At 46.4% G+C, this 23,290-nt stretch overlaps 1 protein-coding gene across 2 annotated transcripts in view; it reads left to right on the top strand.

Annotated features, from left to right (window-relative positions):
- Positions 1-23,290, top strand: part of CABP7 (calcium binding protein 7) — a 57,248-nt gene that overhangs the window by 23,036 nt on the left and 10,922 nt on the right. For both annotated transcript variants that reach the window (XM_082203478.1, XM_082203479.1), the window contains exon 2: positions 21,317-21,460. In XM_082203478.1, the coding sequence (XP_082059604.1) occupies positions 21,317-21,460 (144 nt within the window). The remainder of the gene's footprint in view (positions 1-21,316; positions 21,461-23,290) is intronic.

The following is a 23,290-nucleotide window of genomic DNA, read 5'->3' as shown; positions in this document are numbered from 1 at the left end:
GAAATATACATTTATTAAAAGAAACCAGAAGCATTTCTACTAGGCATTGTTGGTGAGGATATTAATAGACAAGATAATAAAATGTTTTTATATGCGACAACGGCTGCAAATGTACTATTGGCACAGAAATGGAAACAAGAAGAATTACCGACGAAAGAAGAATGGCAGACGAAATTAATGGACTATGCAGAATTGGATAAGATGACAGGAAGGATTCGAAATCAGCGGGATCAGAGGTTCTCAGAAGATTGTAGTAAATATGTGAACTATTTGAAAAGCAACTGTAATCAACAGATTACACTAGTAGGACTACAAGAAGTTTTGTAAGGAGGACTTTGTGAAATATTGCAGAGAAAATTTATGAATAGAATTATAAGTTAAGGACTATTAAAAGTAATAGTGAACTTAATGAAATGCAGATTAAGTGATAAGGACTGAAAAAAATCTTCAGATGTAGTTGATGGAAGTCCAAAATGTTGTATAAGAAAATATGCTATATGTTAGAAATTATATCTAAAAATCAATAAAAATTTATTTATTTTTTAAAAAAGATGACTGATAAGATAGATGATTAGATAGATAGATAGATAGATAGATAGATAGATAGATAGATAGATAGATGATATATAGATAGATGATAGATAGATGTTGTTGCTGTTTAGTCGTTTAGTTGTGTCCGACTCTTTGTGATCCCCTGGACCAGAGCACGCCAGGCACTCCTGTCTTCCACTGCCTCCCGCAGTTTAGTCAAACTCATGCTGGTAGCTTTGAGAACACTGTCCAACCATCTCGTCCTCTGTCGTCGCCTTCTCCTTGTGCCCTCCATCTTTCCCAACATCAGGGTCTTTTGCAGGGAGTCTTCTCTTCTCATGAGGTGGCCAAAGTATTGGAGTCTCAGCTTCAGGATCTGTCCTTCCAGTGAGCTCGCAGGGCTGATTTCCTTAAGAATGGATAGGTTTGATCTTCTTGCAGTCCATGCAGTCTCCTCCAGAACCATAATTCAAAAGCATCAATTCTTCGGCGATCAGCCTTCTTTATGGTATTCTATCTATCTATCTATCATCTATCTATCTATCTATCTATCTATCTCTCTATATCTAGATAGATGATAGATAGATAGATAGATAGATAGATAGATAGATAGATAGATGATAGATGATAGATAGATAGATAGATAGATAGATAGATAGATAGATAGATAGATAGATAGATGATAGATGATAGATAGATAGATAGATAGATAGATAGATAGATAGATAGATAGATGAGAGAGAGAGAGAGAGAGAGAGAGGGGGGAGCAGAGTGCAAAATTAAGCCTGCAGTCATGCAAGATGTGGAGAAAATAGATAAGGAGAAGTTTTTCTCCCTCCTTCATAACACCAGAACTCCTGGACGCCCAAGGAAGCTGAACGTTGGAAGAGTCGAGACAAATAATAGCAATTCTTTCTTCATGAAGCACATAGTTAAACTGCGGAACTTGTTTCCACAGGAACACAGGGATCGTTACCAACTTGGATGGAATCAGACGAATTCATGGAGAATGAGGCTGTCAATGACTACTAACCATAATGGCTATATTCCACCTCTACTGCCAGAGTCAGTAAATGCCCTTGAATACTAGTTACTGGAAATCACAAGAGCACTGCTGGCCCTGCTTCCCTTTGGGGCATCTGTGAAAACAGGATGCTGAACTCGATGGGCCTTTGACCTGAACCACCCTGAGACTTCAGGATGAAGGGTCGGCAATAAATCATTACCACTACCACCATGGAATGGCATCTAGCATTCTGAATACCAGTTGCTGGAAACGTAGGATAGGAGAGAGCTCTTGTACTCAATCCTCCTTGCTGGTTTCTCATGTGCATCTGGTTGGACCCTGTTGAGAACAGGATGCTGCAATAAACTGGCCATTGCCCTGATCCGGCAAGCTCTTCTTAAGTTCTTATGACCTTCATCCTGCAAACACGTGCTTTTACTCCTGAGCTACAGCACTCCCCAAAAACCTTTCGCATGTACTGTAGCACAGTAACAAATGAAGCTGCTTTAGGCTGAGTCAAGCCAGTGATTCATAGAGACCAGCACTGGCTGATCTGACTCACAGAAACACTTCAGTCTCAGGCAGAGGTATTTCCCAGCTCTGCTACCCAAGGTGATTTTAATTAGTTTTGGAGAACTCATCTAACCCCTGTTTTGAAACAGCTGTATTGGTTGCCAGTTCATTTCCGGAACCAATTCAAGGTAATCACTATGGTTTTTAAAGCCCCAAGGTTCTCAGGCACCAAACACCTGAAAGACCCCTTCCTTCCCTGGCTATGGGGGGATCCTCTTAGTAGTCCCTCTACCCTCAGGTATCTGTTGACAGGTGGCTTAGGAGAGGGTCTTCTTTGTGGCAGCCCCTAAGTTGTGGAACTCCTTCCCCATAAAGGTGTGTCCGGCCACCTTCATTATATTGCTCCTGTTGTATGCCAAAGACTCACCGCTTTACCCTGGCCTTTGCCACTTGAGATATAGATTTTCAGGCCCCACTTTATTCCTGTGACTGTAATTTCTTTCAAACTGTCTTTAATATTCAATTTTAAAGTGCTGTCCCCCACCTTTGGACCTCAGAGTGGAAGATGGGTAAGAAATAATAATAATAATGTGATACTAACATCCAGTACCAAGAGGAAGATCTACCAGGCTTGTGTGTTGAGCATGCCACTTTATGGAAGTGAGTTGTGGGAAACTTACAACCGTCAGGAGTGACGCCTCAATGCCTTCCACATGGGCTGTGTCAGGAGAATTTTGGGTAACAGAATTTGGGTAACCAATTTGGCAGACCAACTCTGCGTTACAAGATGTCTGCAAACAGGACATGATGGCTGGCAACATCAACCCTACCATCCCTTGCAGACAATCGAAGTGCCTGGAGACAGGAGGTCAAGTCGTCTATCTATCACAGTGACCAAAGGAGAAATGACCACTGGGAGGAGCACAGAGAGAAGAAACACCATTGTGCATCTGCAACAGCACAACCAGATGCCTTCATCTGCTCCAGCTGCAACAAAACATGTTTCCCCCCCTATTGGTCTTTACAGCCATAGAGAAAGACTAACAGGCAACTCCCTTCAAGATGGAGATTTGCAACTGAATGATCTACTCACATGATTTAGGGTTAAACACTCATGTGAGACCAAGCAAAGAACATCAACAGTGAATTATCAAACTGTTAGAGCTCAGAGAGCTTCAGTATGCTTCAGTGGAATTTTGCCAGTATTAAACCCTTCAGCGATATACATACAGGCATTTCTCCAGTTCAGTGTGCAATTAAACAATTATACTTAACAGCTTTCTCCAGCTTTTGGACATGATCTAAGAACATGAGAAAAGCCTGGTAGAGGGAGAGCCAATGGTCCGTCTAGTCCAGCATCCTGTTCTCACAGTGGCCAACCAGCTGCCAGTGAGAGACCAGAAAGCAGGACTCAAGCACAAGAGCTCTCTCCTATCCTGTGGTTTCCAACAACTGGTAAACATTTTTGCTTTCAACTGTGGTGGTGTGGAGCATAGCCATTATGGCTAGTTGCCATCAATAGCCCCCTTCTCCATGATTTTTTAAAAAGCTTATTTATTAAGGTTTCACAAAGAAAAAAAAACTTTTCAATTTTTAACATAAACCATAAGTTTACTTTATCAATTGACTTCCCGCCCTCCCCTTCTATGGTTTCCATATTTACTCTTGAACGCTGCTTATTTCGCCTATATTATTTAATACATTCAATTTAACCTATTTATCTTAATAATTCACACTGTTGCTCACATTTCAAGCCCTGCTCATATTTTCATCTCACTATAATAGCTCTTTAAATGCTCGATAAAAGGTTTCCAGTCCTCAAGGAATTTTTTATCATTTTGGTCTCCAATCTTTGCTCTTCATCTTGCCAGTTCTGCCAGTACTCCTTCATTGCCAATCTTCCTTTGCTGGAACCTCTCCTTCTTTCCATCTTTGGGCACACAATATTTGTGCTGCTGTTGTCGTGTACATAAATAATTTAACCAGCAACTTGCTCCTCCTGTGACTTCCAGCAACTGGCATTCGGAAGCATGACTGCCACCAGCTGTGCAAGGAGAGCAAAGTCATTGTGGCTAGAAGCCCTTGAGAGCCTTTCATGAATTCGTCTAATCTTCTTTCAAAGCCATCCAAGTTGGTGGCCATCACTGCCTCCTGTTGGAGCGAGTTCCATAGTCTTAACTACAGTGGTACCTCGGGTTAAGTACTTATCATTCTGGAGGTCCGTACTTAACCTGAAACTGTTCTTAACCTGAAGCACCACTTTAGCTAATGGGGCCTCCTGCTGCTGCCGTGCCGCTGGAGGCCGATTTCTGTTCTTATCCTGAAGCAAAGTTCTTAACCTGAAGCACTATTTCTGGGGTAGCGGAGTCTGTAACCTGAAGCGTATGTAACCTGAAGTGTATGTAACCCGAGGTACCACTGTATATGCCATTGAGGAAGCATCTCCCTAAATGTGCATGCCTGCTGGGAAAACAGGAGCTTCCAGGAAAGGTCATCTCACTTTGCCCGAACCATAACTCTCTCTCTCCCTCTCTCTCTCTCTCTCACACACACACACACACAGTGTGTGTATTTAATGTGCCTGTTTCCACTTGACTGAAATTGAAGAGGGTGTTGAAATCCTGAGCTGGGAGTCGGTCTGCAGTACCTGTCCATTAGAAAAATAATAATGTGCATTTCACATTTGAACTTCACATCTTGAATCATCTCGAGGTGTGTTGATGAGCCACTGGAACCCCTGGAGGCACCGATTATGCTTCCCACCATCAGGCCGTGACTCGCTTGCATACCAAATGTATAATGAATGCATTTTTATGCGTCAGGCTCCGGAGGACTTTGCAGACCTCCTCAATAGCCAGCTTTGGGGACATGGTCCACTTAATTCATATCTGGCTCCTTGATTGACTTCTGTCGGCAGGTGGTGATCATTCCCTTGCTGTGTTCGAAGGGAGGGGGTGTCTGAGTGCCTCAGAGACGTCAGTATCAGGAGAGCTGGATTTACAACGCTCTTGGATTCCGGAGGGACTCTGGGAAAAATACAGTGGATGGATCAGTGTCATAGGATGGAGGTTTTCCAACTAGGTTCAGGGGACTTTTGAGACTCCTTGTAAGCTTAAATTGGATTTCTCAAAACAGTAATGTTAGGTGAGATTCCTTGTAAAGACAGATGTCTCACAAAGACATTGAAAGTCAACCTTCCTGCGTAAAGTGTGCCTGTGGGAGGGAAATGACTGCCTTGCTGTTGTGGGGGGAAACGGGATCTCCCTTGTTTCCCTGAACGTTTGCAGAGTATGCAATTCCATGCATTTGGGGACCCATTTTTGCCATCTCTTTGTATGTTGGTTGTGGTGCTGTTGCGACCCACCTTAGATCAGTCCAAACCCACCAGTGGCTGATCAATGTTCTCAGGCATAATCCCAATTCACATGGAGCAACAATGAAGTCCAGAAAGCCTCTAGAGCAGCGGTTCTCAACCTGTGGGTCCCCAGATGTTGTTGGACTACAACTCCCATCATCCCTGAGCTCTGGCCTTGCTAGCTAGAGGTGATGGGAGTTGTAGTTCAACAACATCTGGGGACCCCACAGGTTGAGAAAGGCTGCTCTAGAGCATGTGTGGGAGACGTTGGACCCTTCCGAGGTTGCTAAACTACAGCTTCCATCAGCTCCAGCAAGAATAGCCAATGACAAGGATGGTGGGAGTTGTAGTTCAGCAATCTCTGGAAGGCCACACCTCTAAACTATGCCCCACAGTTCTCAGCTGTGTGTCAGAGTTCCATAACTGCTTGATTTCTGTACAGTTCCCCCATGTGATAAACCTTGGGGCTACATTGGTAGCCTTTTCTGGGCAGTGCCTTCAGGCCCTAGACTGACTCTTCTGATCCAAGCTGCCACTGGAGCCCCCTGTGCAGGAACGAGCATAAGAGGACTTCTTGCTCCAACTGAGCCTTCCTTGACCAAGCAGGTCTTCCTGATCTGCGGTGTTTTCCTGTATCTGCAGTTGCTCCTTGGTCCTGCATCTTGCTTTCTCCTTTGGTCCAGACTTCCGACTTCTATTGAAGCGGAATATCGGAAAATTCATGAAAGACAAAAGGAAGAATAATCTTCTCACAGCACAGAGTTACAACTATGGAATTGTCTACCACAAGAGGGAGCAACGGGCACCTACTTGGGTGGATTTAAAAGAGGATAAAACAAATTCAAGAGGGGAAGGTTATCAATGGCTACCAGCTGCATGACTACGTTCAACCTACTCTGTTGGAGGCAGAATGGCCCTGAGTACCAGCTGCTGGGAATCACAAATGGGGAGAGACCTTCTGTGCTCTGGTTCTGCTTTTCAGCTATCCATAGTTTCCTGGTTTGGGTGTAATGGGAAACAGTGGTTTGACAAAACCCAGAAGTGTTCTGTTAGAATGCATAAGAGAAGGGATGAGTAGTTCAGGCATAACGCTATTTCCTGGTGTTTGTGTGAACTGGATGTTGGAATAATTGGGTCTTGGGCCTGATCCAGCAGGGTTCTTATGGGATGCAACAACCACCATGGGGAAGGCTGATTTGGGACACAGGAAAGTGCCTTATGCTGAGTCCATCTAGCTCAGCATTGCCTTTCAACACCAGTTGCTAGGAACTGCAACTGGGGAGAGAGTGGTCCAGCATCTGAGCTTCCCTTTGGGACATCTGTGAGAACAAGATACTGGACTGGATGGATCTTTGGCCTGATCCAGTCAGACTTTTATCACATTCTTATGGATGGCTTTAATAGGGGATTAGACAAACGCATAGAGGATAAAGCTATTGATGGCTACTAGCCAGGCTCGTTATGTCCAGTCTCTACGGCTGGAGGTAGGAGGGCTCTGAATACCAGTTACTGGGGATTGCAGGTGGGGAAAGTGCTCATATAACGTTCTTATGTTCAGCAGTTGTGCTCAAGCTTCCCTTTCATCTCTTTCCTTCAAAGGCTGTGGCATCAAGTTGTGCACAACCCCCAAGTGATCTCTTTTTTGCGCCAGAGTTTGGCGAGCCAACTGAAGACACACTATACTTCCAGAATGTCTTTGATAATGCCCTTTGGGCCACAGGCACCTCAGAAGCCTGGACACAGCATCAAAGAGAATACCGCTTTGAGGAGTACAGGAAGGTCTGATGAAAAGACAGGGAGGTAGGAAATAATTCCTGTTTATCTTAAGAACACATAGAAGTACAGTGGACCCTCCAGATACGAACTTAATTCGTTCCGGGGGTCCATTTGCACCCCAAAAATTACGTAAATAGAGGCACGTTTCTGTGCATGTGCACAGCACGATTGAGCGCTTCTGCAAATGCACAAGGTGCACAAAGCGCTTCTGCACATGCGTGCGCGGCGAAACCCGGAAGTATATACTTCCGGGTTTGCCGTGGCCATAACCCAAAGATTCCATATCCAGTGGGATACGTAAGTAGAGGGACGACTGTAGTGAGTTTTTGCCCAGGTGGGCTGAGATGGAGAGAAGGGGGCTTGCTTCCCAGGCTCAAATCAAGGTGCTGTTTAACTTAGAAAGGGACTTTCCTGAAGGCTACAATTGTCATATGGGGCTGTGCTCCAAATCTCTCAACCCTGAGAGGTAAGGCTGCTGTCTTGGGGGCCACATGCAAGTGGTCTGCAGAGCCGGAAGGAAAAGTAGCCAGAGCAATGGAATGGCGATTTGACTTTTTTACAGTAGGCTCATTTAAAGCAACCCTGGGTAGCTCAGTTGGTTAGAGCGTGGTGCTGATAATGCCAAGGCTGCAGGTTCGATCCCCATATGGGACAGTTGCATATTCATTCCTGCTTTGCAGGCAGTTGGACTAGATGATCCTCAGGATCTTTTCCAACTCTACAATTCTATGCAATTCCAGGGAAGCAAGTGGTATTGTCAGAGTTCAAGGGCACATTCCAGTCAGGCAAAAACATTCACCGAAGTGTGTGAAGTAGGGTCAGTGATGGGTGTGGCCTAGGAAGAGGGGTGTGGCCTGCAGAGAGGGTGTGGCCTGGGAAGAGTCCTGAGGGCAAGGCAGAGAAGGCCACAATATACTCAGTCAGTGCACTGGTCTATCCAGCTCTCTGCACTTACTGGCAGTGACCTTCTGTGATTTCAGGCAGGGAGTCTCTCCCTGTCCTTCCAGGAGATGTCAGGTGTTCAACCCAGGACTTTCTACATGCCAAGCTCCTCCAGAAGAGCTATAGACCTTCCTCAGCCAGCATGGCATCTGTGCATACACATTTCTGGTACTGGTTCCATAATTTTGGGGGCCCGTGGAAATGGCACCTTCAATGGACACTCCCAACCTGCAAGAGGGTGAGACATGCAAGCTGAGAATTCACCCAGGCTGCATCAGATTGTCTTGGATACTCTGTGGCAACTGGAAGGAGTGGCAGTGCCAGGGCTGGGGTGGACCCTCTTTGGGGCAAATGCCCAACCTAGACACCTTCCAGAGCTAGTCCTAGGATGCACACAGTGTTCTGGGGGCAAATGCAACTGCTAGTTGTGTCCGGGGTTCACGCCACTGCGCAGAGAACTGCAAAGTTTTGGTTAATAATCACAGGCTGCCCGTTTGTTTCTGGGCCCAGTTCCAAGTACCTACGAAGCAGGGACAGGGAAGTGTTTTCCTACGCAAGGTTCTCTGAGCGAGTCCCACGGACTTGGACACTGACGCAGGCTGTGGTGCACATCTCAGAGGCTGGCAAAGCTCCAGCCCCCACATCGATCTCCTCATTAATTCCACCATTGTCCTGTCTCCCCGCCTGGTTTCACAGTCTGCTCAGTGCCACCTGCCTCCCCTGCACCAGCAGACTCTTGAACAGGACTGAAGGTGCCCCATGGACGATGCATGTCCTTGTATAACGGCACCTTTGCTTGCTTGCTTTTAACTCATTTATCCAGCTTCACAAAGGGCTGTTGCCATGGAGGGCAGAGAAGGGGGAGCCTGTTCCTCTCAAGGGTATTGCAAGCCTCTTCTCTGAACTTGGAAGGGCCATAGCTGAGTGGCAGGGCGTTTTCGCCGCATGCAGAAGATCCCCAGTCCAATCCCCTGCATCTCCAGGTAGAACCAGAAATTCCCCTTGCCTGAAACCCTGGAGAATATTGTCAGCGCTGACAATACTGAGCTAGATGGGTGCAATTCAGTATCGTAAAGGGATGTAGCTCAATGGAAGAGCATCTGCTTTGCATGCAGATTCAATCCTTGGCGTCTCCAGGTAGGGCTTAGGAGAGACCTCTACCTGTATCCCTGCACAGACTCTGTCAGCCATTCATTGTTGACAAGACAAAGCTGGGTGGACCAACGGTCTGATGTAGTATAATGAAGGACCATAGCTCAGTGGTCCAACATCTGCCTTGTCTGCAGAAGGTAGCAGATTCAATCAATGACTTCTTCAGGTAAGGATGGGAACGTCTCCCTGTCTGGAATCCAGGAGAGCCTCTGCCGGTCAGTGTAGACAATAATGAGTTAGATGAATGAACAAGTCCAGCTTCCACTTCCAAACTTTTCAGCTGGCATTCCGACATTCGAAAAGCCCCTAGTCTGTCCTTGAAGATACAAGATAGAAGGACAATGCATAAGGCCTGCCCTCTGTCCATCTTGATGGCATCAAGTGGCCTGTTTTGCCTGCGCTGGTGATCAGCTGGTTGTCGTTGCTGATCAGTTGACCAGCAGTGCCTGGAAACCCCTATTGGCCTAGCTGAATCTTTACCTGGCCCACACCTGACATCATATATGACGGCACATGTAGGGAAGGCCATTTGGCCAAAATTGCTACAAAGGGCAAATGGGGAAGTCTGATGAGTGTTCTCCCACCCTTAATCTATGGCCATCCAGCAGATGTGGGGATCACTTGACCCTTGGGATGCTTCTGAATTATGTGAGACAATAATAAGAGCCTACTAGATCAGGTCCATCAAGTCCAGCATCCTGTTATCAAAGTTGCCAGTTTCCAAAGGGGAAAATCTCAAGCAGAATCTGGGCACAAGAACCCTCTCCTCTCCTGTGGCTTCCAGCAACTAGTCCTCAGAAGCTTTCCTGCTTCTGACCATAGAGGAAGAGCATAGCCATTCTGGCTGGCAGCCCTGCATAGCTCTCTTCTACATGAACTTATCCAACCCTCTTTTAAAGCCATCCAAGTTGCTGGCCATCAGTGGTTCCTGCAAGAGTGAGTCCCATAGCTTAACTGGCTATCATCCGTGCTTGCTGGGGCTGATGGGAGTTGTAGTCCACCCAGCAGCATCTGGAGGGCTTATGGGTTCCCTGTCACCTGCTTTACAGGATCTTCTCATTCTCCTTGCAAACCCGCCCCGCTCCCAGTACCTGCTTTTCAACTCTGAAGCCAAGTCTCCCTCCCCCCACCCCATGCCCTGGGGGCTCCCAATCCTTGCAACCAGCGCCCCCCCCCTTGTGTGCTCACCCACCCAGCCAAGTGAAATTAATTTCATCGTGCAGGTCCCATGAAACGCTTGCCTGTGTAAAACACTTGCCTAAATGCCGAACGGTATTATGTGCCTGCGGATTCGCTCCGTCTATTAATTTCACAACCCTAATTTACCAAACCACCAATCAAATATTCTTTGGCAATATTTGTACTTTATCACCCATGATGCTTAATTGCACGTAGCTTTCCCTCTTTCCAGGACTTTTCGAGGTGGTTCTCTGTTTAATATTCAAACCAGGCACTGAAATGAGACACATTAATCGAACCGTGTGGTTATGAAAACCTTCTTTTCCTTCTCCTTCTCCTTCTCCTTCTCCTTCTCCTTCTCCTTTTCCTTTCTCTCTCTCTCTCTCCCCCTCTCTCGCCTTGGCTGGAAACGGAGGCTGTATCTCGCTTCCTGCAGAATGTGGGCAGGACCGCCCTACAACCTTGTTGGCTTCGGGAATAATGGCTTGGAAATGGATCCTTCTCTCTCTCTCTTTGGCTAATTTCCCTTTTGTCACAGACAAGATGCCAGCACACAGAGAACGACAGATGTTAAGCCTTTGTCATAGTTAGCTTGGGCTTGTCAAAGTCAGGACGGGGAACGGAGCCGAATGGAAGGAAGTTTTCCAAACTGCGCTATAAATATAGTCAAAACCACACCTTTAAAAGCAATTAGGCGAAAGGCATCTTTGCGGATTAATTGCATGGTTTTCGGTGGATTAACCGGTTGATTAAATCTGCATGCAAATAGGACAACGGCCCAGGAGAATGACGAAAAGGGCTCTTTCTTTGTTTTTAGATCAGAGGGGGAGAATCTCAGGCCAGGAGTCCTCATGCAGCCACAACCCGCCCGCCCCAGCCTCTCTATCTGCCCCTTGGGACTCCCCCCACGCCACACCCCTCACTGGTCCTCCTTCACACCTCTGGTGGTTTTGCTTGGCTGCAATGTCCCCTTGAACTCTGATAAAGGCTCCTTATAGCTTGGGTGGAGGAAAGAGCAGGGTATGTGTGAGAGAGTGTAGGAACTACCCTACCATACAAAAGTTGCTCCGCCCACTTTTGCCTCTAGCCCCGCCCACCATTGGCACGTGGTGCTTAGAAGGTCACCTGGAAGGAAATGAGGCTCTCTGGCTGAGAGAATTATCTCACCACTGTTTTAGATTATATAGGTATGTGTCCCAGCCTCAGAAGAGGTATTCCTTCCTGGGTGTGAGGTGTTAAGGGTAATGGTTTAATTGACACAGAAATGAAGAATGGCTTAAGGTAGGGTTAGCACAAGTCAGGAATTTCCTGGGCACATCCAGAATACAGTGTCTGGGCATAAATCAGTAAGAATGTCTGGGAAAATCCTGATTGTGTGGCAGCCCATGTCAGCAGTGTCATTTTTTTTTGCCAATTTTTCATAAAAATAGCCCAAAAGCTAAAAAATAGTCCCTCCCTTCTTATGCTGGTCTATGACCGTAATAAATATTTTTTGTTGTTGTTGGGTTCTTAAAAAAAAGGTCAACAACTTAGCAGCCAACCCCCCAAAAAAGAAATAAAACAAATTTTCTGTCCGGATTTTCACTGTTTGAAATATGGCAACCCTAGCTAAAGGTATATCACAGAAGGTTTAACATGGGGCTCCACCATGAGGCTAGATTGAAACCAAGGAGAGCACTTTGCACTCTTGTTAAGTTAATGATTAATTAACTGATGGTTGTCTCTCTGGTAGCTAACATTTGAGTGTTGTAACCTTAGATCATGTGAGAGGTACTGGGTTGCAAATCTCCATTTTGAAGGGAGGTGCCTTTGAGTCTTTGTCTTCCAAACTCAGTGGAGTGAAGATGTAAAACGAAGCTCTCCTGAAGGGACAGTAAATGCCCTGGTGGCTGGAATTGTTTAGCTGTTTTGGCTGTGGAGAGACAGACCTTTGCTTTTAGGTCTCTTTGGGTTATTTCATATTTTCTGAGATGCTGAGTCTGTACTGGACAGCACAAGGCATTGTATGCATATTTTGGACATACCATTTGATGTATTCTGTTTCATTTTAATGAGTTCTGCCAGTAAAAGTTTAAATAATATTTTTATGGGTCTGGGCAATGATTTATTCCAAAAGGAGTCAGTTCTTATGCTTCCAGTTGCTTCAAACTGCAACAATATTAACATCTGTAACAAGAGATGCAGAGAAAGTCTCATCTAAGGTTTGTAGATAGTTATATTAATGAACGCTATTCATCAGCCAAAAGGTTTTTCATCCAACAAGCCAGCCTTTGTCAATGTGGTGCCCTCTGGATGTTTTGGACTACAACTCCTATCAGCCCCGGAAATCACAGCTTTGCTGATGGTCTGGCTAAGACTAAGGCAACTTCCTACATTCTTATTTAAATCAGCCCTTTATTCTGAATACTGAGGATTAGAACCTTACTTTATTTTAAGGGAAGGACTGAAGCTCAGTGGTAGAGCTCTCTCTCTCTCCACTTGCTTCAAACCACTCAAAAGTGTTTAGGCAGCTCTGTTATTTACTTATTAGTAAAATGAGGAGGGCAATAGCTCATTGGCAGAGCATCTGCCTTGCAAGTGGGAGGTCCCAGATTCAGTACCTGACATCTCCAGGTTGGGCTACCTGAAACCCTGGAGGGCAGCTGCCAGCCAGTGTCAGCAGCACTGAGCTAAGTGGACAAGGCAGCTTCCTATGTTTTGCTGTTTCAGTAGCTGGCCCCTTCCTTTTTTGCACAGAGTGCTCCAAAAAGGCCAGAAGCAGTATTCATGAATTCTCCATTTGCCCATTTCACCTCTTCCAAGCTAAAGGGGTTCACACAGAGCCCTCAGCCACCTAGAAAACATCCTCACTGCAGCAGCTGCTGAACAACAGTCATAACTTACCAACCAAGAATTCATTTCCGAGAGCAGAGGAAATTGGGACACACACACCCCCCACTGTGACACTTCGGTTTCAGGTTTAATGTTCCTATTTAGTTCAAATGCCCAATTTCTACACTGATTTATACTTCTTCTCCTTTCCATTTATCTTTGCTCTGTTCGAAACATTTAAAAAGGTCTTTCTTCAGCAATAGAAGTGGTGGAATAGCAGGAAAGGTGCTATGTAATTCAAGCCCTGGGACACAAGAGATTCACCTCCTTCCTTGACTCCCTTCATCACTTTATGCAGGATTTCTTAAATGCTCTGTGAGCATCTCTTATTTGCATGTGAACCACTGAAATGAAATAGTGGTGAGTGGTGCACATTGAAATTGATGGGGTGGGAAGCAGGGAGCTGAACAGCAGGTGGCGCCACAGCCCATGACACGCAAAGCCAACTAATTCTAGTTTTGCCCTCATCCTCCTCTCTGCTGCAACACTGAGACTAAGGAGGAAGGAGGTGACAGGCAGGGCCACCCCCGAGCAAGTTGTAAGAAAGAAGGCTGGCAGGTAGAGACTGACTGGGAGCAGACTAAAGTTGGTGGGTCACTGCCTCTTTCACCCTAACAGACCAGCCTCCGCTGCTGAAATGGACTTCCACTGAGCGATGATATTTTAAAATTTAACGTGAAACGCTAACTTGGAATATGGAATGTCCTAAGGCTACTTGAGGGACGCGGGTGGCGCTGTGGGTTAAACCACAGAGCCTAGGACTTGCCGATCAGAAGGTTGGCGGTTTGAATCCCCGCGATGGAGTGAGCTCCTGTTGCTCGGTCCCTGCTCCTGCCAACCTAGCAGTTTGAAAGCACGTCAAAGCACCTCTGGCGGGAAGGTAAACGGTGTTTCCGTGCGCTGCACTGGTTTGCCAGAAGCGGCTTAGTCATGCTGACCACATGACCCGGAAACTACACCAGCTCCCTCAGCCAATAAAGCGAGATGAGTACCACAATCCCAGAGTTGGCCATGACTGGACCTAATGGTCAGGGGTCCCTTTACCTTTACTTTTTAAGGCTACGGGGGTTTTGCCAAGGGATCTTGTTGGCTACTGAGAGAACAAGATGCTGGATTTTATTATTATTATTATTATTAATACCCCACCCATCTGGCTTAGCTGGACCATTGGCCTGATCCAGCAGGGCTTTTCTGATGCACTTAAGCAGACGTATGTAGGATAGGTCAGTCTGCAGAACATGAGACTCATAATCGCAGGGTCATCGGTTTGGACCCCACATTGGGCAAAAGATTCCTGCATTGCAGAGGGTTTGACTTAGATGACCCTCATGGTCCCTTCCAACTCTATGGTTCTGTGAGTCTATGACTGCAGTGTTCGACATGCGGGCATCTCTTGATTGTTTACGGAGACATCATGCAGGCCGTCACGCAAGCTGACAGCTATCAAGCACTGCCAAGCAGCTAATAGGACGGTATGTCCACTGTCAGATTCTATCAAGGACTTAACGCCTACCAACCCGCAAATGGTCCAGTGCAAGATCTCATTACATAGAGCTATCAAATGCAGTCAAGTTCCGAGCACCACCGGATGTCAATTTGAGTCACCAAAGAGTCTGTGAACACATCAGAAAAATAGTTAAGTGTTCTAAAAAAAAACCAACATCAAAACTGGTTTGCAGCTGTCCAGGTCTGAAAAAGTTAACTCAAGGACCTTGCGGTGTAGGTTGGTTGGTGTTAAAAGGGGGAGGAGACACCCCAGGAGCCAGGTGCAATTTTTCTTATCGACATTTATGTTTATGGGAACAGTAATTGAGAGGAGTTATAGTGGATCTGTGTGCAGTGGGCATGCCATAGTGCGCTACTGCCCACGTGCCCAGGGTCTTAAGAAGCTGGCGCAAGCTGCCATCACACAGGGGAAGATTCTTTAAGTAGAGCCCTTTAGGTCTTTCAAGCAGCCTTGCCCAATCTATCGCCTGTTCCTTGTCTGTGTTTTATTTACTGTGGACTGAAAGTATGTGTGTGTGTGTGTGTGTGTGTGTGTGTGTGTGTGTGTGTGTGTAGTTTCTGGGCATTGCTAGACAGGGAAAATTAAATTGCTGATACCCTAATGTCATCATATATACACACACACACACACACACACACACACACCCCTATGGTACGACTGCATTTGGAATACTGTACTTTTTCTGGTTGTCTCACCTCAAAATAGATATTGTAGAGTGATGAAAGGTTCAAAAAAAGGGCAACCAAAATGATCGAGAGGGTGGAGAGACTCCCCTATGAGGAGAGATTGCAGCATTTGGGAGTTTAGAGAAAAGGATAGTTAGAGGCGATATGATGGAAATGTATAAAACGATGCACAGCATGGAGGAAGTGGACAGAGAAATGTTTTCCTCCCTCTCTCATAACACTAGAGCTGGCAGACATCCAGTGAAGCTTGAATGTTGAAAGAGTCTGGACAGAGAAAAGCAAGGGCTTCTTCACACAGAGTTAAACTATAGAGTTGTCGCCCCCTGTCCCCCCCCCCAGGAAGCAGTGATGGCCACCAACTCGGACGGCTTTTTGAGAGAATTGGACAAATTCGTGGAGGAGAGGGCTGTCAGCGGCTGCTAGTCATGACGGCTGCGTTCTGCCTCCACAGTCGGATACAGTTACTATGCTTCTAAATACAAGCTGCTGGAACCCGCAGGAGGGGAGAGGGCTCTTGTGTTCGAATCCTGCTTAAGGGCTTTCCACGGGCATCTGGTTGGCCACTGTGAGAACAGGAGACTGGACTAGATGGGTCACTGGCCTGATCCAGAAAGACTCTTCTTATGGGTATTTTTTAGTTCAGAATATGGACACCTGTGTGTGTTCTGGGCGCAGCCCAACCACAGACTGTGGGCCTTGACAATGCCTAACAATGCCATCTTCCTGATAGTCATCTACAGTGGTACCTCGGGTTACAGACGCTTCAGGTTACAGACTCCGCTAACCCGGAAGCAGTACCTCGGGTTAAGACCTTTACCTCAGGATGAGAACAGAAATCACAAACCAGCAGCGCGGCGGCAACAAGAGGCCCCATTAGCTAAAGTGGTGCTTCAGGTTAAGAACAGTTTCAGGTTAAGAAGGGACCTCCGGAACGAATTAAGTTCTTAACCCGAGGTACCACTGTATTTGTTTGAAGGAGCTGGCCCAGGGCCTTTCTCCCCTCCATTCCCACCTCCTCCCAGCTGCGGAACATATGCCCGTGCTGCCCAGGGCAGACGTGCTCCCTGTGGGAATGTTCTGGGGTGCAGGAGAGGATATATTGACTAATTATATCCTTATCCAACTTGTGCTAACAAGTTCCCAAAATATCAGCAGAGTTTATAAACATTCCCCTTTAAGTTCGCAACGGTAACGTGTGCACAGGTTCGCTAGAACCTCTATAATAATTACTCTGGTAATTTCCCCTTTGTTCCCTCTTAAAATACAATACACAACACAGTCTTTATAAAAGTATAAAAGAGTTTACTCACGTTCTGTTCACAATATGATCCCAGAAGGCAGACAGCTTAAAAAGGTTACATACATTCAGAATCTATCTTATAGCAAGATAGTCCTTATCACCTCTCTTGGCTGAAAGCCAAGAGGGCATCTTTAGATGCTTCCTCATCGAAGGAAAATGGCAGAGAGAGAGAGTGGCTGCCTGCCCTGTGCTTTTGTCATTACCTGCACAGGTGAGGCCACACCCACCTCTGGTCACATGTGGAGGAAGTCCGTCCCCAGGAAGTTTACCTGCTTGCTGGACAGACATCCCTCCCCATGTTCTAACACGTACACTCTAGGAATGTTGTCATTGACTGCTCCTGTGTTTACATCCCACACTCCCGAGGGGGGCATGGCATGGATGGTACGGGATAGCCTCTTGGGTGCCTAGAGCAGTGTGCGTGCCCTGAAGCCAGAGGCGGAGCGAGCCGCTCACGGGGCAGAGCAAGCCACCCATGACAGACATTTGCCACGCCGCCCACCCACAACTCCCAAGCCTCCCCCAAGCTGTCAAAACAAAGGGGGAAGGGGAGAATGCTGCCGGCAAAGTGGCGCAGCTCCTCCCCTTACCCTGATGGCTCGGGGTAGGCTGGGGAGTCGCTGGCGGGAGGTGCACCAAATGTCACCCCCTTCAGTGAGGGCACCTGGGGTGATCCGCCCCCTTCCTACACCCCTGCCTTCCCCCACTGTATTGTCCCTCTGATGCAGGATGTGGAAACAGCTTCCCCATTGGCAAAGGAAGCCCACCCCCCACATCCTTTTGAGCTACACACCTGACAAGTAAAACACCCAAGTCTACTATATGTTTTGGTGAGGTGTACACTGGTGCGCGAGGGACACGGGTGGCACTGTGGGTTAACCACAAAGCCTAGGACTTGCCGATCAAAAGGTCGGCGGTTTGAATCCCCGCAACGGGCTGAGCTCCCTGCTCCTGCCAATCTAGCAGTTCAAAAGCACGTCAAAGTGCAAGTAGATAAATAGGTACCACTCCGGCGGGAAGGTAAATGACGTTTCTGTAAGCTGCTCTGGTTCGCCAGAAGCTGTACGCCAGCTCCCTCGGCCAATAAAGCGAGATGAGTGCTGCAACCTCAGAGTCGGCCGCGACTGGACCTAATGGTCAGGGGTCCCTTTACCTTTACCTTTACCTTTACCTTTACCTTTATACTGGTGCCCATGCAGAGTGCTGCTATTCTCAAGCAGGTTTCAGTCACCTGCAAGCAAATTCAGGCTACTCGGTCAAAGTGGATTCAGAGCTCTTGCGCAACAAACCCACTTCCCCAAAATATCAGACCATTTTTTGTGACAAAGCAGCTGGGAAGTGAAGGATGAGAACGTAACTGGTAACTCCAAACATATGTAGTGGACAAGTGTCAATGTATTTGTGTTCTGGGATCAGATTTTCAATGAAACTGGTAAAATTGCTCAACAATATGTCAGGAAGACCCCAGAGCTTGCTCTGCTAAATTTATTTACAGATGATAATATGGACTTGAGATATAAACCACGATAGGATACTTATTAGAAGCTGCTCATGTGACTATTGCACCTTTTAGGAAAGACCGTTAAGGTGCTAATTTAACAGCATGGTATGAAAGGTTTCAGCAGATAAAATCACATGTAAACTAAGAATAGCTAGAGGAAATAAACACAGAAATTGGTTTGCGAGAGACCAGTGGAATTTTATCGCTTATTGCTTATACAAATACTTCAGACAGCAAACAGAAAGTCCCTAGGGTGTACTCCAGAATATGAATCTGTTAAATGTTTGTTCTCACTTTTTATTAATTTAAATACGCTATCTCTGCATTTATATGAACTTCTTTGTGGGTGTCTGTGCATAGAAGCTTCTTGGTGTTTTTCTTCTGATTTTGTTCAGCTTGTTATGGGGTAGATTTCATAACATCCTTTCATCTTTTGTTAAATTGTTGATGCTTGTTATGTAACTTAAGAAAATTAATAAAAGACAGACACACAGAGACAGAAATTAGTTGTTTTCAACTGTTTTTAATCTTGTGTAATATTGTACGTTAATATTAATGTTTGTTTCCATTGTTGTAACCCACCCTGGCACCTGAGGGTGATGGGTGGATAAATAATAATAATAATAATAATAATAATAATAATAATGCCCTGCTGGATCAGGCCAGCAGCCCATCTAGTCCAGCATCCTGTTCTCACAACAGCCAGCCAGATGCCTGTGCAAAACTCTCAAGTGAGACCAGAGCACAACAGCCCTCGCCCCTCCTGTGACTTCCAGCAACTAATATTCAGAAGTATCCCTGCCTCTGATTGTAGAGCAGGAGTAGGCAACCTAAGCGGCCCATGGGGATCGTTTAACCAGCCCCCAAGCCGCCCCCGAACTGAGCCACCCACTTGGCGAGTCCCCACACACTGCACTAAACCAGCGCAGTGTGGTGCAAGGACTCACTTCCGCGGTGCCAGAAATCGCTTCTGCGCATGCTCAGATGACAGAAATTGCATCTGCGCATGCTCAGATGCTGGAAATCACATCTGTGCAGATGCAGACACTGGAAATCGCGGCCGCACACGCTCATGCACGTGGCCCACAGAGGGATCTCCGCTGGAGTGAACCAGCCCAGATGAGGTGAACCTTGCCGACCCCTGCTGTAGAGGCATCGTGATTATTAGCCACTGATACCCTTAACCTTCATGAGCATGCAGCTTCAAGCAAATCAGAATACATGTTCAATAAATAGCAGGTGTTGTCTAACTCCCCTCCAAACAAATCAGAATGAATGCTCAATAAACAAGTCATCTAGAAGCAACCTAAGTGTTTTGTCTGTTTGGAAGAGGGGGGATTCTGTGCCTCACTGGGTTTTCTCCTGTGAAACGTGTGTGTGTGTGTGTGTCCATGACAGTTTTTGATTTCCAAATGCTCCCTCAAGGCCACAAAGAGTTAGGAGCCCATAAATCCACACATAAATAATAAATTGCCACCTTGCCTGGATGGGGTTTCTTGTGTGTAATTAAATGGTAGCTTAAGCAAGGAGGGACTGGCTTTGTTTCTGACATCTAACCTGATCTCCTTGCCAATTTCCTGGAATGAATCTGAAAGCAAGGCGTTTTACTGCCCATAAATTTCAAGTGAGGTTTATGAGATGCTGAGGAAGACAAGAGAGGGATGGCTGTTACCCTTTCACCCTGTTCATCTCCCACCAGAGATATTTGGCTGGCTGGTGGCTGCTGGAAGCAGCACACAGGAGCACAGGCTGATGCAGTTCTAGTAAGGACACAAAACAAGTGAAGATCACGCCACCCTTTGCATGGAACCAGGTTGTTGCTGTTGTTTGGTCGTTCAGTCGTGTCTGACTCTTTGTGACCCCATGGACCAGAGCACTCCAGGCACTCCTGTCTTCCACTGCCTCCCGCAGTTTGGTCAAACTCAAGCTGGTAGCTTTGAGAACACTGCCCAACCATCTCGTCCTCTGTCGTCCCCTTCTCCTTGTGCCCTCCATCTTTCCCAGCATCAGGGTCTTTTCCAGGGAGTCTTCTCTTCTCAAGAGGTGGCCAAAGTATTGGAGCCTCAGCTTCAGGATCTGTCCTTTCAGTGAGCACTCAGGGCTGATTTCCTTAAGAATGGAGAGGTTTGATCTTCTTGCAGTCCATGGGACAGGCAGCTGTTCTAAAACGTCATAAGCATTCGAAATCCAACTTGCTTCCATCATGGGGGTTCAGAGCAAATCAAAATAATGTTGAATAATACCATAGCCGTTTAGGGGTTTTAGTTTAGAGAGGTGGCATCATAGAAGTTTATAAAATTATGTGAAGCATGGAGAAAGTAGATAGAGAAAAGGTTTTATCCCTCTTTCATTACACAAGAACTCAGGGACGTCCAGCGAAGCTGAAGATTGAAAGATTCCAGACCAAGACCTCTAAAAGGAGTTGTGTCAAGAGCAGCCCTGTTCTCATGCCCAGGATGTTCTGAGAACAGCATGTTGAACTAGATGAGCCACTGGCCAGATCCAACAAGCTCCTCTTATATTCTTATATTCTCTGGTAGGGATGGGTGTGAGATTCAATTCCACTAGCATCAAAAGGCAAACCATCTGATTCTCATTTTCCAAAACAGTACTGGACCTTTGAAATTTGCTCTTTGCCAAATGTTGAAATGTAGCATTGTGTTCAACCAAGTAATGTGTTCAAAACTGCATATTCTGGGGTAAAGTTTTTTAAAAACAATAATAATACAAAAATGCATTCTGCTTTGCAAAACCGTGTACGCTAGGAAAAATTGCATACAAATATGCCTGTCGTGAGAAATTCAAACTAAAATTATTGTGAATTTTCATGTGGACTTGTTTCTGAAAAATTTGCAACCTGATGTGGAAATGAAGAGAACTAAACTTAAAAATGGGGGGGGGGGGACAGAGAAACCAAAACTGACGAATATGCCTATCCACAAGGCCTGGTCACAAACCCTAGCAGCCTAAATAACAACCTCTTCCCTCTCCCTGCAGAGATCCGTGAGGCATTCAAAGTTTTTGACCGGGACGGCAACGGTTTCATCTCCAAGCAGGAACTGGGCACAGCAATGAGGTCCCTTGGCTACATGCCCAATGAGGTAGAACTGGAAGTCATCATCCAGAGACTAGACATGGATGGTAAGACTTTTTGGAGGGGGGTGGGAAAAGTTTTAGATGCTCCCCCTCCCCTTTTTGTTGCTCTTCTCTTTTGAATCAAACTCCCTGTTTCTTCTGTGTGCTCTCCTCCCTGACTAGCCTTCCCCTAATCTGGTGTCCTCCAGATGTTGTGGACCAGCCAGCAAAGACTCCCACTCCTAGAGGAAGAAATGGCATTTGGGAGGAGTGATCTGTCCCTGAAGGCATAAACGGCTTCAGTCAAGTCCCAGGCACTCTAGGAGCAAGTAGCTCACTTAGAGCTCTCCATGGTGCTGAAACTACTGGCCAGCCTTGTGCTCGTTTGACAAATCCCTGTGCCTTCTCCCTGTTGCTATTAGGCATGGATGTGGGGAACAGAGAGGCGACATGTTTCGGGGAGGGTGCTCAATCTTGATCCTTCTTATCCCACCTTCACCCCACACCTTCCCCCCTTCTGTTTCTAGCTTGCTCAACCAGGCTGCCTTCCCTCCCGCACTGAACTTCATGAGCGTCCCCAGCTGATGTGCCTCTAATGTGACCATTGCCAGAGCTATTACAGATTTGATGTCCCCCAGCTAAAGGGAATATTTGTCTTTCAGAAAAGAGTCTCATCCCAGAGTTGTAAAAAAAGGTTGACAGCTCCATAAAATTCAAGCTGCGAATTTGCCAGCGCTCAGAATTGCTCTTATCTCTGGGCTGCTTTCCATGGAAGGGATTGATATTAAAGGTGGCAAAACTGACCCTACTTGGCTGGCTCCAGAGAGTAAGCCAACTGGACTCGGGTCCATGGCCCACAGAATCAGGAAGGGCCCATTCATAGGGGCAAGGGGCACCCATGGAGTACCTGGATTCTATCCCTTCTTTTGCTTGCCTACCTTATGTGATGGCCCCCATTAGCTACTGTTTTAGAAGGTTGCAGAAAGAGGCACAAATTTCCCTCTTGCACCGCCTGAAGCTGCTGGGAGTTGTAGTCCAAAATAGCTAGAGGGCTCAAGCTTGGGGAAGACTGCTTAATTAGGGGAAAGGCCACAGCTGAATGGTAGAGCTTCTTTTTTACATGCACAAGATCTCAGGTTCAATCCCTGGCATCTTCAGGTAGGGCCAGGCACATCCTCAGTCTGAAACCCTTGAGAGTTGCCACTAGTCAGTGTAGACAATACTGACCTAGATGGACTAATGGTGTGACTCAGTTTGCTACATTCCTAATTGTAGCTCTGCGGTAGAGCATCTAGTTGGCATGCAGAAGGTCCCAGGTTCAATCCCCGGCATTTCAAGGTAGTGCTGGGAAAGTCCCTTGGCTGACAACCTGGGGAGCCACTGATGGTCAGTGTAGATAATTCTAAGCTGGATAGACAAGTGGTCTGACTCAGTACAAGTTAGCTTCCTTTGGCACAGCACATGCATTGCATGCAAATGGTCTCCATTTCAATTCCTGACATCTCAGGGTAGGGCAAGGAAACCCTGGAGAGCTGCTGTCAGTCAGCACAGATGATACTGGAGCACATGGACCAGTGGTCTGACTCAATATAAGGCAGCTTTCTATATTACTAACTTTAGCTCAGTCAGTAGAGCATCTGCCTTGCATGCCAAAGGTTCCGGGTTCAATTCCTGGCATTTCCAGGTGAAGCTGGGAGAGACCAGTGCCTGAAATCCTGCAAAGATGCTGCCAGTCAGTGTAGATGATATTGAGCTACGTGGACCAAGGTCTAACTCAGTATAATACAGCTTTCTATCTCCATCTTTTAGTAGCAGTCAATTGTAAGTGCATGCAGCGGAAAGCCATGGTGGCAAAGTGGATTTGAGGAGCAGGTGTCTGCACAGGGATATTATCTA

The sequence above is a fragment of the Podarcis vaucheri genome (genome assembly GCF_965113315.1).
Source record: "Podarcis vaucheri genome assembly, chromosome: 16".
Classification (NCBI taxonomy): domain Eukaryota; kingdom Metazoa; phylum Chordata; class Lepidosauria; order Squamata; family Lacertidae; genus Podarcis; species Podarcis vaucheri.
The sequence above is the reverse complement of the archived record's forward strand: the minus strand, read 5'-3'. Positions and strand labels throughout refer to the sequence as shown.